This window comes from Oncorhynchus gorbuscha, unplaced genomic scaffold, assembly GCF_021184085.1.
Source record: "Oncorhynchus gorbuscha isolate QuinsamMale2020 ecotype Even-year unplaced genomic scaffold, OgorEven_v1.0 Un_scaffold_1618, whole genome shotgun sequence".
NCBI classification, from domain to species: domain Eukaryota; kingdom Metazoa; phylum Chordata; class Actinopteri; order Salmoniformes; family Salmonidae; genus Oncorhynchus; species Oncorhynchus gorbuscha.
Genome location: NW_025746346.1, coordinates 110,463 through 127,006, shown reverse-complemented (window position 1 = coordinate 127,006; position 16,544 = coordinate 110,463). Strand labels below are relative to the sequence as shown.

Here is a 16,544-nt window from a genome sequence, read left to right as displayed (position 1 = left end):
ATGGGTTAGCTAATATAGATCATCACAGGTTAGCTAATATAGATCATCATGGGTTAGCTGATATAGATCATCATGGGTTAGCTGATATAGATCATCATGGGTTATATAGATCATCATGGGTTAACTGATATAGATCATCATGGGTTAACTGATATAGATCATCATGGGTTAACTGATGTAGATCATCATGGGTTAACTGATATAGATCATCATGGGTTATATAGATCATCATGGGTTATATAGATCATCATGGGTTAACTGATATAGATCATCATGGGTTAACTTATATAGATCATCATGGGTTAACTGATGTAGATCATCATGGGTTAGCTAAAATAGATCATCATGGGTTAACTGATGTAGATCATCATGGGTTAACTGATGTAGATCATCATGGGTTATATAGATCATCATGGGTTAACTGATATAGATCATCATGGGTTAACTGATATAGATCATCATGGGTTATATAGATCATCATGGGTTATATAGATCATCATGGGTTAACTGATATAGATCATCATGGGTTATATAGATCATCATGGGTTAACTGATATAGATCATCATGGGTTAGCTGATATAGATCATCATGGGTTATATAGATCATCACGGGTTAACTGATATAGATCATCACGGGTTAACTGATATAGATCATCATGGGTTAACTGATATAGATCATCATGGGTTAACTGATATAGATCATCATGGGTTAACTGATGTAGATCATCATGGGTTAACTGATGTAGATCATCATGGGTTAACTGATGTAGATCATCATGGGTTAACTGATATAGATCATCATGGGTTAACTGATATAGATCATCATGGGTTAACTGATATAGATCATCATGGGTTATATAGATCATCATGGGTTAACTGATATAGATCATCATGGGTTAGCTGATATAGATCATCATGGGTTATATAGATCATCATGGGTTAACTGATATAGATCATCATGGGTTATATAGATCATGGGTTAGCTGATATAGATCATCATGGGTTAACTGATATAGATCATCATGGGTTAACTGATATAGATCATCATGGGTTATATAGATCATCATGGGTTAACTGATATAGATCATCATGGGTTATATAGATCATCATGGGTTAACTGATATAGATCATCATGGGTTAGCTGATATAGATCATCATGGGTTATATAGATCATCATGGGTTAACTGATATAGATCATCATGGGTTATATAGATCATGGGTTAGCTGATATAGATCATCATGGGTTAACTGATATAGATCATCATGGGTTAACTGATATAGATCATCATGGATTATATAGATCATCATGGGTTAACTGATGTAGATCATCATGGGTTAACTGATGTAGATCATCATGGGTTATATAGATCATCATGGGTTATATAGATCATCATGGGTTATATAGATCATCACGGGTTAGCTAATATAGATCATCATGGGTTATATAGATCATCATGGGTTAACTGATATAGATCATCATGGGTTATATAGATCATCATGGGTTAGCTGATATAGATCATCATGGGTTATATAGATCATCATGGGTTAACTGATATAGATCATCATGGGTTATATAGATCATCATGGGTTAGCTGATATAGATCATCATGGGTTAGCTGATATAGATCATCATGGGTTATATAGATCATCATGGGTTAACTGATATAGATCATCACGGGTTAACTGATATAGATCATCACGGGTTAACTGATATAGATCATCATGGGTTAACTGATATAGATCATCATGGGTTAACTGATATAGATCATCATGGGTTAACTGATATAGATCATCATGGGTTAACTGATATAGATCATCATGGGTTAACTGATATAGATCATCATGGGTTAACTGATATAGATCATCATGGGTTAACTGATATAGATCATCATGGGTTAACTGATATAGATCATCATGGGTTATATAGATCATCATGGGTTAACTGATATAGATCATCATGGGTTAACTGATAGATCATCATGGGTTAACTGATATAGATCATCATGGGTTAACTGATATAGATCATCATGGGTTAGCTGATATAGATCATCATGGGTTAGCTGATATAGATCATCATGGGTTAACTGATATAGATCATCATGGGTTAACTGATATAGATCATCATGGGTTAACTGATATAGATCATGGGTTATATAGATCATCATGGGTTAGCTGATATAGATCATCATGGGTTAGCTGATATAGATCATCATGGGTTAACTGATATAGATCATCATGGGTTATATAGATCATCATGGGTTAACTGATATAGATCATCATGGGTTATATAGATCATCATGGGTTATATAGATCATCTTGGGTTATATAGATCATCATGGGTTAACTGATATAGATCATCATGGGTTAACTGATATAGATCATCATGGGTTATATAGATCATCATGGGTTAGCTGATAGATCATCATGGGTTATATAGATCATCACGGGTTAACTGATATAGATCATCATGGGTTATATAGATCATCATGGGTTAACTGATGTAGATCATCACGGGTTAACTGATATAGATCATCATGGGTTAACTGATATAGATCATCATGGGTTATATAGATCATCATGGGTTAACTGATGTAGATCATCACGGGTTAGCTGATATAGATCATCATGGGTTAACTGATATAGATCATCATGGGTTAGCTAAAATAGATCATCATGGGTTAACTGATATAGATCATCATGGGTTAGCTAAAATAGATCATCATGGGTTAGCTGATATACACCTGAACACGGGAGCTTGACCTCTGAGATATGTCTCTCTGTCTGTACTCTGCCTTGACAAATAGCTGAAAGGGTTAGAGATGTTTAGAGTTGGCGGCAGGTTATTTTTTGGTAGTGATTCTAACCACCTGTCTCCCTGGCAGACCTGAACAGAACCTTTCCTGACAACATTCAGTTCCGCAAGACGTCCAACCCATGTCTCCAGAAAACCCTGTACAACGTACTGCTAGCGTACGGACACCACAACCCAGCTGTGGGCTACTGTCAAGTACGTTTACCCTGTTACACCTGGCGGTTCTTTGTTTGCATCCCAAATGACCCCTATATAATGCACTACTTTAGACCAGGGCCCTATTCCCTATATAATGCACTACTTTAGACCAGGGCCCTATTCCCTATATAATGCACTACTTTAGACCAGGGCCGTATCCCCTATATAATGCACTACTTTAGACCAGGGCCCTATCCCCTATATAATGCACTACTTTAGACCAGGGCTCTATTCCCTATATAATGCACTACTTTAGACCAGGGCCCTATCCCCTATATAATGCACTACTTTAGACCAGGGCCCTATTCCCTATATAATGCACTACTTTAGACCAGGGCCATATTCCCTATATAATGCACTACTTTAGACCAGGGTCCTATTCCCTATATAATGCACTACTTTAGACCAGGGCCGTATCCCCTATATAATGAACTACTTTAGACCAGGGCCCTATCCCCTATATAATGCACTACTTTAGACCAGGGCTCTATTCCCTATATAATGCACTACTTTAGACCAGGGCCCTATCCCCTATATAATGCACTACTTTAGACCAGGGCCCTATTCCCTATATAATGCACTACTTTAGACCAGGGCCGTATCCCCTATATAATGCACTACTTTAGACCAGGGCTCTATTCCCTATATAATGCACTACTTTAGACCAGGGCCCTATTCCCTATATAATGCACTACTTTAGACCAGGGCCCTATTCCCTATATAATGCACTACTTTAGACCAGGGCCCTATTCCCTATATAATGCACTACTTTAGACCAGGGCCCTATTCCCTATATAATGCACTACTTTAGACCAGGGCCCTATCCCCTATATAATGTCCTTCTGTAGCTCAGTTGGTAGAGCATGGCGCTTGTAACGCCAGGGTAGTGGGTTCGATTCCCGGGACCACCCATACGTAGAATGTATGCACACATGACTGTAAGTCGCTTTGGATAAAAGCGTCTGCTAAATGGCATATATTATTATTATTATTATTATATATTATATAATGCACTACTTTAGACCAGGGCTCTATTCCCTATATAATGCACTACTTTAGACCAGGGCCCTATCCCCTATATAATACACTACTTTAGATCAGGGCCCTATCCCCTATATAATGCACTACTTTAGACCAGGGCCCTATCCCCTATATAATGCACTACTTTAGACCAGGGCCCTATTCCCTATATAATGCACTACTTTAGACCAGGGCCATATTCCCTATATAATGCACTACTTTAGACCAGGGTCCTATTCCCTATATAATGCACTACTTTAGACCAGGGCCGTATCCCCTATATAATGCACTACTTTAGACCAGGGCCCTATCCCCTATATAATGCACTACTTTAGACCAGGGCTCTATTCCCTATATAATGCACTACTTTAGACCAGGGCCCTATCCCCTATATAATGCACTACTTTAGACCAGGGCCCTATTCCCTATATAATGCACTACTTTAGACCAGGGCCGTATCCCCTATATAATGCACTACTTTAGACCAGGGCTCTATTCCCTATATAATGCACTACTTTAGACCAGGGCCCTATTCCCTATATAATGCACTACTTTAGACCAGGGCCCTATTCCCTATATAATGCACTACTTTAGACCAGGGCCCTATTCCCTATATAATGCACTACTTTAGACCAGGGCCCTATTCCCTATATAATGCACTACTTTAGACCAGGGCCCTATCCCCTATATAATGCACTACTTTAGACCAGGGCTCTATTCCCTATATAATGCACTACTTTAGACCAGGGCCCTATCCCCTATATAATACACTACTTTAGATCAGGGCCCTATCCCCTATATAATGCACTACTTTAGACCAGGGCCCTATCCCCTATATAATGCACTACTTTAGACCAGGGCCCTATTCCCTATATAATGCACTACTTTAGACCAGAGTCCACAGGCAGCCTCAGATTCCACTTTACAGGCTCAGTCACCTTTTACAACTTTACTACAGTGGTCCTCAACTCCAGTCCTCTACTACAGTGGTCCTCAACTCCAGTCCTCTACTACAGTGGTCCTCAACTCCAGTCCTCTACTACAGTGGTTCCCAACTCCAGTCCTCTACTACAGGGGTTCCCACCTCCAGTCCTCTACTACAGTGGTTCCCAACTCCAGTCCTCTACTACAGTGGTCCTCAACTCCAGTCCTCTACTACAGTGGTCCTCAACTCCAGTCCTCTACTACAGTGGTCCTCAACTCCAGTCCTCTACTACAGTGGTCCTCAACTCCAGTCCTCTACTACAGTGGTCCTCAACTCCAGTCCTCTACTACAGTGGTCCTCAACTCCAGTCCTCTACTACAGTGGTCCTCAACTCCAGTCCTCTACTACAGTGGTTCCCAACTCCAGTCCTCCAGTCCTCTACTACAGTGGTTCCCACATCCAGTCCTCTACTACAGTGGTCCTCAACTCCAGTCCTCTACTACAGTGGTTCCCAACTCTAGTCCTCCAGTCCTCTACTACAGTGGTCCTCAACTCCAGTCCTCTACTACAGGGGTTCCCAACTCCAGTCCTCTACTACAGTGGTTCCCAACTCCAGTCCTCTACCACAGTGGTTCCCAACTCCAGTCCTCTACTACAGTGGTTCCCAACTCCAGTCCTCTACTACAGTGGTTCCCAACTCCAGTCCTCTACTACAGTGGTTCCCAACTCCAGTCCTCTACTACAGTGGTCCTCAACTCCAGTCCTCTACTACAGTGGTCCTCAACTCCAGTCCTCTACTACAGTGGTCCTCAACTCCAGTCCTCTACTACAGTGGTTCCTAACTCCAGTCCTCCAGTCCTCTACTACAGTGGTTCCCAACTCTAGTCCTCCAGTCCTCTACTACAGTGGTTCCCAACTCCAGTCCTCTACTACAGTGGTCCTCAACTCAGTCCTCTACTACAGTGGTCCTCAACTCCAGTCCTCTACTACAGTGGTCCTCAACTCCAGTCCTCTACTACAGTGGTCCTCAACTCCAGTCCTCTACTACAGTGGTTCCCTACTCCAGTCCTCTACTACAGTGGTCCTCAACTCCAGTCCTCTACTACAGTGGTCCTCAACTCCAGTCCTCTACTACAGTGGTCCTCAACTCCAGTCCTCTACTACAGTGGTTCCTAACTCCAGTCCTCCAGTCCTCTACTACAGTGGTTCCCAACTCTAGTCCTCCAGTCCTCTACTACAGTGGTTCCCAACTCCAGTCCTCTACTACAGTGGTCCTCAACTCAGTCCTCTACTACAGTGGTCCTCAACTCCAGTCCTCTACTACAGTGGTCCTCAACTCCAGTCCTCTACTACAGTGGTTCCCTACTCCAGTCCTCTACTACAGTGGTCCTCAACTCCAGTCCTCTACTACAGTGGTCCTCAACTCCAGTCCTCTACTACAGTGGTCCTCAACTCCAGTCCTCTACTACAGTGGTCCTCAACTCCAGTCCTCTACTACAGTGGTCCTCAACTCCAGTCCTCTACTACAGTGGTCCTCAACTCTAGTCCTCCACTACAGTGGTCCTCAACTCTAGTCCTCCAGTCCTCTACTACAGTGGTTCCCAACTCCAGTCCTCTACTACAGTGGTCCTCAACTCCAGTCCTCTACTACAGTGGTTCCCAACTCTAGTCCTCCAGTCCTCTACTACAGGGGTTCCCAACTCCAGTCCTCCAGTCCTCTACTACAGTGGTCCTCAACTCCAGTCCTCTACTACAGTGGTCCTCAACTCCAGTCCTCTACTACAGTGGTTCCCAACTCTAGTCCTCCACTCCTCTACTACAGTGGTTCCCAACTCCAGTCCTCTACTACAGTGGTTCCCAACTCCAGTCCTCTACTACAGTGGTTCCCAACTCTAGTCCTCCAGTCCTCTACTACAGGGGTTCCCAACTCCAGTCCTCCAGTCCTCTACTACAGTGGTCCTCAACTCCAGTCCTCTACTACAGTGGTCCTCAACTCCAGTCCTCTACTACAGTGGTTCCCAACTCTAGTCCTCCACTCCTCTACTACAGTGGTTCCCAACTCCAGTCCTCTACTACAGTGGTTCCCAACTTTAGTCCTCCAGTCCTCTACTACAGTGGTCCTCAACTCCAGTCCTCTACTGCAGGGGTTCCCAACTCCAGTCCTCTACTACAGGGGTTCCCAACTCCAGTCCTCTACTACAGGGGTTCCCAACTCTAGTCCTCCACTCCTCTACTACAGTGGTTCCCAACTCTAGTCCTCCAGTCCTCTACTACAGTGGTCCTCAACTCCAGTCCTCTACTGCAGGGGTTCCCAACTCCAGTCCTCCAGTCCTCTACTACAGTGGTCCTCAACTCCAGTCCTCTACTACAGTGGTTCCCAACTCTAGTCCTCCAGTCCTCTACTACAGTGGTCCTCAACTCCAGTCCTCTACTACAGGGGTTCCCAACTCCAGTCCTCTACTACAGGGGTTCCCAACTCCAGTCCTCTACTACAGGGGTTCCCAACTCCAGTCCTCTACTACAGGGGTTCCCAACTCCAGTCCTCTACTACAGGGGTTCCCAACTCCAGTCCTCTACTACAGGGGTTCCCAACTCCAGTCCTCTACTACAGGGGTTCCCAACTCCAGTCCTCTACTGCAGGGGTTCCCAACTCCAGTCCTCTACTGCAGGGGTTCCCAACTCCAGTCCTCTACTGCAGGGGTTCCCAACTCCAGTCCTCTACTGCAGGGGTTCCCAACTCCAGTCCTCTACTGCAGGGGTTCCCAACTCCAGTCCTCTACTACAGGGGTTCCCAACTCTAGTCCTCCAGTCCTCTACTACAGGGGTTCCCAACTCCAGTCCTCTACTACAGTGGTTCCCAACTCCAGTCCTCTACTACAGTGGTCCTCAACTCCAGTCCTCTACTACAGTGGTCCTCAACTCCAGTCCTCTACTACAGTGGTTCCCAACTCTAGTCCTCCAGTCCTCTACTACAGGGGTTCCCAACTCTAGTCCTCCAGTCCTCTACTACAGTGGTCCTCAACTCCAGTCCTCTACTACAGTGGTTCCCAACTCCAGTCCTCCAGTCCTCTACTACAGTGGTTCCCAACTCCAGTCCTCTACTACAGTGGTTCCCAACTCCAGTCCTCCAGTCCTCTACTACAGTGGTTCCCAACTCCAGTCCTCCTGTCCTCTACAACAGTACACATTATTATTGTAGCCCCGGACCATCAACCTGATTGAGTTGGATCAGGGGGTCCTGGAAGACTAGATTTGGGAAACACTGTTCTACTGTTTCTCAGCACTCACTGCTACTGCACTGTGTTCACAGTGCCCCCTGTGGCTGGTCCAGGCATTACCTGCTAGCCTTTTCAGGAATCCCAACCCTTCCTCGATCATTCAATCAGCTTTTGTTCCTAAATGGGAATTCTATAGTTGGAACGGCATGTCGAATAGACGAGGCTACTGTGTGTGATTTGATAGGGAGATTTTCAGCCTTTTGCAATGCAAAGAAGCAGCATTATGGCTGAAGGTTTGGTGTGTGTACAGTCAGTCCTTCTCTCTGTCTCCCTCTCATATTGGCTGAAGGATTGGCTGAAGGTTTGGTGTGTGTACAGTCAGTCCTTCTCTCTGTCTCCCTCTCATATTGGCTGAAGGTTTGGTGTGTGTACAGTCAGTCCTTCTCTCTGTCTCCCTCTCATATTGGCTGAAGGTTTGGCTGAAGGTTTGGTGTGTGTACAGTCAGTCCTTCTCTCTGTCTCCCTCTCATATTGGCAGCTTTTCTGTTTATTAGTCTGTCTTTTTGACTATCAAACACATGTTAAATCACCTCAATTCCAATAGTTACTTATTAGAGACTGTATTTTTACCAATGGCCCTGGTCTAAAGTAGTGCACTATATAGGGAATAGGGCCCTGGTCTAAAGTAGTGCACTATATAGGGAATAGGGCCCTGGTCTAAAGTAGTGCACTATATAGGGAATAGGACTCTGGTCTAAAGTAGTGCACTATATAGGGAATAGGACTCTGGTCTAAAGTAGTGCACTATATAGGGAATAGGGCCCTGGTCTAAAGTAGTGCACTATATAGGGAATAGGACTCTGGTCTAAAGTAATGCACTATATAGGGAATAGGACTCTGGTCTAAAGTAGTGCACTATATAGGGAATAGGACTCTGGTCTAAAGTAGTGCACTATATAGGGAATAGGACTCTGGTCTAAAGTAGTGCACTATATAGGGAATAGGGCCCTGGTCTAAAGTAGTGCACTATATAGGGAATAGGGCCCTGGTCTAAAGTAATGCACTATATAGGGAATAGGGCCCTGGTCTAAAGTAGTGCACTATATAGGGAATAGGACTCTGGTCTAAAGTAATGCACTATATAGGGAATAGGACTCTGGTCTAAAGTAGTGCACTATATAGGAATAGGACTCTGGTCTAAAGTAGTGCACTATATAGGGAATAGGACTCTGGTCTAAAGTAATGCACTATATAGGGAATAGGACTCTGGTCTAAAGTAGTGCACTATATAGGGAATAGGGCCCTGGTCTAAAGTAGTGCACTATATAGGGAATAGGACTCTGGTCTAAAGTAGTGCACTATATAGGGAATAGGACTCTGGTCTAAAGTAGTGCACTATATAGGGAATAGGACTCTGGTCTAAAGTAGTGCACTATATAGGGAATAGGGCTCTGGTCTAAAGTAGTGCACTATATAGGGAATAGGGCTCTGGTCTAAAGTAGTGCACTATATAGGGAATAGGACTCTGGTCTAAAGTAGTGCACTATATAGGGAATAGGGTGCCATTTTGGGATGCTTAGTGTATCTCTGGCCACCTGTTCATCTCTCCCTCTCTTTGAACTCATTCACCAGAATACAGACGTGTTCTCTCTCCCTCTTAGCAACAGGCTGTATTAGCAGGCAAAGGGGGGGGGAGTGAGGGAGAGAGAGGGCTGTTGAATTAGAATGTATTGGCCAGGCAAAGGGAGAGAGAGAGAGGGGGCTGTTGAATTAGAATGTATTGGCCAGGCAAAGGGGGAGAGAGAGGGCTGTTGAATTAGAATGTATTGGCCAAGCAAAGGGGGAGAGAGAGGGCTGTTGAATTAGAATGTATTGGCCAGGCAAAGGGGGAGAGAGAGAGGGGGCTGTTGAATTAGAATGGGTTGGCCAGGCAAAGGGAGAGAGAGAGAGAGGGCTGTTGAATTAGAATGTATTGGCCAGGCAAAGGGAGAGAGAGAGGGCTGTTGAATTAGAATGTATTGGACAGGCAAAGGGAGAGAGAGAGAGGGCTGTTGAATTAGAATGTATTGGACAGGCAAAGGGAGAGAGAGAGAGGGCTGTTGAATTAGAATGTATTGGACAGGCAAAGGGAGAGAGAGAGAGGGCTGTTGAATTAGAATGTATTGGACAGGCAAAGGGAGAGAGAGAGAGGGCTGTTGAATTAGAATGTATTGGACAGGCAAAGGGAGAGAGAGAGAGGGCTGTTGAATTAGAATGTATTGGACAGGCAAAGGGAGAGAGAGAGAGGGCTGTTGAATTAGAATGTATTGGACAGGCAAAGGGAGAGAGAGGGGGCTGTTGAATTAGAATGTATTGGACAGGCAAAGGGAGAGAGAGAGAGGGCTGTTGAATTAGAATGTATTGGACAGGCAAAGGGGGAGAGAGAGAGGGCTGTTGAATTAGAATGTATTGGACAGGCAAAGGGAGAGAGAGAGAGGGGGCTGTTGAATTAGAATGTATTGGACAGGCAAAGGGAGAGAGAGAGAGGGCTGTTGAATTAGAATGTATTGGACAGGCAAAGGGAGAGAGAGAGGGCTGTTGAATTAGAATGTATTGGACAGGCAAAGGGGAGAGAGAGAGAGAGGGCTGTTGAATTAGAATGTATTGGCCAGGCAAAGGGGGAGAGAGAGGGCTGTTGAATTAGAATGTATTGGCCAGGCAAAGGGGGAGAGAGAGGGCTGTTGAATTAGAATGTATTGGCCAGGCAAAGGGGGAGAGAGAGAGGGGGCTGTTGAATTAGAATGGGTTGGCCAGGCAAAGGGAGAGAGAGAGAGGGCTGTTGAATTAGAATGTATTGGCCAGGCAAAGGGAGAGAGAGAGAGGGCTGTTGAATTCGAATGTATTGGCCAGGCAAAGGGAGAGAGAGAGAGGGCTGTTGAATTAGAATGTATTGGACAGGCAAAGGGAGAGAGAGAGAGGGCTGTTGAATTAGAATGTATTGGCCAGGCAAAGGGGGAGAGAGGGGGCTGTTGAATTAGAATGTATTGGCCAGGCAAAGGGAGAGAGAGAGAGAGGGCTGTTGAATTAGAATGTATTGGACAGGCAAAGGGAGAGAGAGAGAGAGAGGGCTGTTGAATTAGAATGTATTGGCCAGGCAAAGGGAGAGAGAGAGGGCTGTTGAATTAGAATGGGTTGTGCCCCTCACTAAGCTGTCAAGGAGAGGATGTCAACAACCTCCAGATAACAACAACACCTTGAAAACACTGTTATAACTATTAACAATTTATTGTGGCTGAAATGCAATATTCATATGTATCTAATAACTGTCTTGTCTTCAGGGCATGAACTTCATCGCTGGGTACCTCATCATCATCACTAAAGATGAGGAGAAATCATTCTGGCTGATGGACGCTCTACTGGGCAGGATACTACCAGGTGTGTTTATCTTCTCTCCCTGCCGTGGGTCTATGTATAACCCAGCGGAGGTCACATGGTCTTGAGCCTCGTTAAGACTCATGTCCCGTCACACGGAGGGGAGGGAGGGAGGGGGTAATCCTATGATGTCACACAGGAAATGACATCACGCCCCCAGCTCTCTACCTTGGCATAGTCGGGCTCCACTCTGACAAACAGGTGGATTTGATCTGAGATCACATTCGTCACTGAGTTCAGGGCTCATATCTTTGAGGTGTGTGTGTGTGTGTGTGTGTGTGTGTGTGTGTGTGTGTGTGTGTGTGTGTGTGTGTGTCCACTTTGACGACAGTAAAAAAAACAACAGTGTAATGAAAGGGACTGTTGATACTAAGTTGTGTGTCCTGTCTGTCTCCTGTCCAGACTACTACACCCCGGCCATGCTGGGTCTGAAGATGGACCAGGAGGTTTTAGGGGAGCTCGTGAGGACCAAAGCCCCAGTTGTATGGCAGGCCATGGGGCAACACAACGTCATGTGGACCCTGGTGGTCTCCAGGTGGTTCATCTGTCTCTACATAGACGTCCTGCCTGTAGAGGTGAGAGGGGGGGACTAGGGGTGAGAGGGGGGGACTAGGGGTGAGAGGGGGGACTAGGGGTGAGAGGGGGGACTAGGGGTGAGAGGGGGACTAGGGGTGAGAGGGGGGACTAGGGGTGAGAGGGGGGGACTAGGGGTTTTTGGGGGAGGGATTAGGGATTTAGGGAGGGGACTAGGGGTTTAGGGGGGACTACGGGAGGGGACTAGGGGTTTAGGGGGGACTAGGGGCGAGGGGGACTAGGGGCGAGGGGGGGGGACTAGGGGTTTAGGGGAGGGACTAGGGGTTTAGGGGAGGGACTAGGGGTTTAGGGGAGGGACTAGGGGTTTAGGGGGGACTAGGGGTTTAGGGGGGGGACTAGGGGTTTAGGGGGGACTAGGGGTTTAGGGGGGACTAGGGGTTTAGGGGGGGACTAGGGGTTTAGGGGGGACTAGGGGTTTAGGGAGGGGACTAGGGGTTTAGGGGGGGACTAGGGGTTTAGGGAGGGGACTAGGGGTTTAGGGAGGGACTAGGGGTTTAGGGGGGGACTAGGGGTTTAGGGGGGTTAGGGATTTAGGGAGGGGACTAGGGGTTTAGGGGGACTACGGGAGGGGACTAGGGGGACTACGGGAGGGGACTAGGGGCGAGGGGGGACTAGGGGTTTAGGGGAGGGGACTAGGGTTTAGGGAGGGGACTAGGGGGTTAGGGAGGGACTAGGGGTTAGGGGAGGGACTAGGGGTTAGGGGAGGGACTAGGGGTTTAGGGGAGGGGACTAGGGGTTTAGGGGAGGGACTAGGGGTTTAGGGGAGGGACTAGGGGTTTAGGGGAGGGACTTTGGCCTAATCTTTGTTGTTGTTGGAGTACTATTACTAAGTTGATGTAACTATTGAACATGTAAACACCCAGTCAGGTTTGGGTCCGTGATCTGTTGTAGAAGCGCTATTAAATCATGTTTTATCAGTGCTGAGCTTTATCAGAGAATCAGCCCCACAACAGGACTGAATCAGGTTTACAGGGCAGAATGGGAACTCGCTCCACCACAGGGCTGAATCAGGTTTACGGGGCAGAGTGTGAACTCAGCCCCACAACAGGACTGAATCAGGTTTACAGGGCAGAGTGTGAACTCAGCCCCACTACAGGACTGAATCAGGTTTACAGGGCAGAGTGTGAACTCAGCCCCACAACAGGACTGAATCAGGTTTACAGGGCAGAGTGTGAACTCAGCCCCACAACAGGACTGAATCAGGTTTACAGGGCAGAGTGTGAACTCAGCTCCACCACAGGACTGAATCAGGTTTACAGGGCAGAGTGTGAACTCAGCTCCACCACAGGACTGAATCAGGTTTACAGGGCAGAGTGTGAACTCAGCCCCACCACAGGACTGAATCAGGTTTACAGGGCAGAGTGGGTTCTGTGTGTCAGGTCAGTCTGCTGAGCTGAACTAAGTCAACTAATCTTTACATATTTCATCACCATGCCTAGTGTCACTGTCTACCATCTCAGCTTGATGACCTGTCCTGTGGCCCATTAAGCCCGACTGTCCTGCGGCCCATTAAGCCCGACTGTCCTGCGGCCCATTAAACCCGACTGTCCTGCGGCCCATTAAGCCCGACTGTCCTGCGGCCCATTAAGCCCGACTGTCCTGCGGCCCATTAAGCCCGACTGTCCTGCGGCCCATTAAGCCCGACTGTCCTGTGGCCCATTAAGCCCGACTGTCCTGCGGCCCATTAAGCCCGACTGTCCTGCGGCCCATTAAGCCCGACTGTCCTGTGGCCCATTAAGCCCGACTGTCCTGTGGCCCATTAAGCCTGACTCTCGTCTCTCTCCTTGGTTCTCGTCCTCAGACGGTTCTGCGTATCTGGGACTGTCTGTTCTACGAGGGTTCTAAGATTCTGTTCCGTGTGGCTCTGACGTTGATAAGGAACCAGCAGGCTGAGGTCCAACAGGCCGGTTCCCTGCCTGACGTCTGTGACTGCTTCAAACACATGACCAGAGGGCCCGATGTAGAGGACTGCCACACCTTCATGCAGGTACACACACACACACACACACACACACACACTGAAATGAACATGTGTGTGGATGTGTTTTAACTTCTGGTCCCCACAAGAATAGCAAACAAACACAAATTTGACAAACTGGGGACATTTTGTTAGTCCCCATGAGGGGAAATGCTATTTCTAGGGGGTTTAGGGTTAAGGTTAGATATTTCTAGGGGGTTTAAGGTTAAGGTTAGATATGTCTAGGGGGTTTAAGGTTAGGGTTAGATATTTCTAGGGGGTTTAGGTGTAAGGTTAGGGTTAGATATTTCTAGGGGGTTTAGGGTTAAGGTTAGATATTTCTAGGGGGTTTAGGGTTAAGGTTAGATATGTCTAGGGGGTGTAAGGTTAGGGTTAGATATTTCTAGGGGGTTTAAGGTTAAGGTTAGATATTTCTAGGGGGTTTAAGGTTAGGGTTAGATATTTCTAGGGGGTTTAGGGTTAAGGTTAGATATATGGGTTCCAGTTCGGGTAAATAGGATTTTGAGTGGGACTAAATTGTGTGTCCCCACAAGGTTAGCTATACAAGACTCTGTGTGTGTGTGTGTGTGTGTGTGTGTGTGTGTGTGTGTGTGTGTGTGTGTGTGTGTGTGTGTGTGTGTGTGTGTGTGTGTGTGTGTGTGTGTGTGTCTGTGTGTACCATAATGATCTCTGTTCATCCCTCTAATCCTTTGTCTTGCTGCTTTCCCAGAAAATCTTCACGGAACCCGGAAGCCTCTCCATGGCAACCATCACCAAGCTCCGGGAGACGTGTCGAGCACGCATCATCGCTGAGGAGTCCTGACCCCATCCTCCTGACCTGTCAATCAAACACACTACACATTCCGGGCTGGGTCCCAACACTCCTTAATGGTCTCCTCTCCTCGGATCCTATTCCTCACTGTTGGGACAGTGTCCTAGACTGTTTAGTACTCTTTAGCATGACTACCATGTAGCTATGTAGCCTGCCATGTAGCTATGTAGACTACCATGTATGGAGACTATAAGGTGTTACTAGTACCAGCTAATTGAATTAGTACCTATCCTGTGGGGGCACATGGTACAGGTTAAACATGAGCCTGGCACAATAATTAACAACCAAGATGTCAATGAAACCTTTAGTCTATTACACTATTGTCAATACTGTATGAAAGTCACATGAAATAAAAACATATTTAGCCAAAGGACATGAAAACATAATAAGCTCAAATGTGGTGTGGTTTGGCAATAAGTGACATTTTGAAAATGCAGAGATGATCGTCTTAATGATGCGCGGACAGCAGAGGGCGTTACCAGACTGATGTCGTCTTAATGATGCGCGGACAGCAGAGGGCGTTACCAGACTGATGTCGTCTTAATGAAGCGCGGACAGCAGTGGACGTTACCAGACTGATGTCGTCTTTATTTTTTATATTTTTTTATATATATTTTTATTAACAACAAATCAATACATAAAGCACATGAGGGAACACAAGCATACATAGATTACAAACAATGGACAATCGAGCTAGGGGGTACAATATCACATTACAATTACACAAGGACCTTAAGGGACATGCATATACTTACAATTCTAACAGCTTTTTTGTTAGTAGAGCATTTAACCATCTTAAAATACAGTTCAATTTCTTTTTGTAGGATACGAAAATGTGGTTTTCTGTTTGTAAATTTACATGTGTGTATATGCAATTTGGCCAAAAGAATAATGAAATTACATAAAAATGATTCCGCTTATTTCTATTGTATGTAAAGAATCCAAACAGTACATCTCTCCACAATAGTGTAAAATCTTCATAAATGTGTTCAATTATAAATGTCGTCTTAATGACGCGCGGACAGCAGTGGACGTTACCAGACTGATGTCGTCTTAATGACGCGCGGACAGCAGTGGACGTTACCAGACTGATGTCGTCTTAATGACGCGCGGACAGCAGTGGACGTTACCAGACTGATGTCGTCTTAATGACGCGCTGACAGCAGTGGACGTTACCAGACTGATGTCGTCTTAATGAGGGACGTCGCTGGGTGTCATTCATCAAACGGCGGCTGCACTGTAGAGATGCAGGAATTCAACATGAGTTTTAGTCCAGCGTTGGTGTTGATCTGCATTGGGGGAAACCAGCCCTGGACCTATTGGTTCATGTAGACCTGAATGTACACATGTAGCTAGATAGTTATTGTCTACATGTAGCTAGATAGTTCATGTAGACCTGAATGTAGTTAGTGTAATGCTAACTGAAGATTCCATGTGCCCCCCAAATGGCACCCTATTCCCTACAAAAGTAGTGCACTATATAGGGAATAGGGCCCTGGTCTAAAATAGTGCACTATAATAGGGAATAGGGCCCTGGTCTAAAATAGTGCACTATAATAGGGAATAGGGTGCCAATT

The 16,544-nt window shown here is 45.9% G+C and overlaps 1 protein-coding gene across 1 annotated transcript; it reads left to right on the top strand.

The window, feature by feature from the left end:
• The first annotated feature begins 2,860 nt into the window (after positions 1–2,860).
• Positions 2,861–15,673, top strand: LOC124023380 (growth hormone-regulated TBC protein 1-A-like). The gene is made up of 5 exons (XM_046337914.1): positions 2,861–3,007; positions 11,491–11,587; positions 11,987–12,159; positions 13,980–14,165; positions 14,866–15,673. The coding sequence occupies exons 2-5, from the start codon at positions 11,494–11,496 to the stop codon at positions 14,956–14,958; spliced, it is 546 nt and encodes a 181-aa protein (XP_046193870.1). The 5' UTR covers positions 2,861–3,007; positions 11,491–11,493; the 3' UTR covers positions 14,959–15,673.
• Positions 15,674–16,544: the final 871 nt, after the last annotated feature.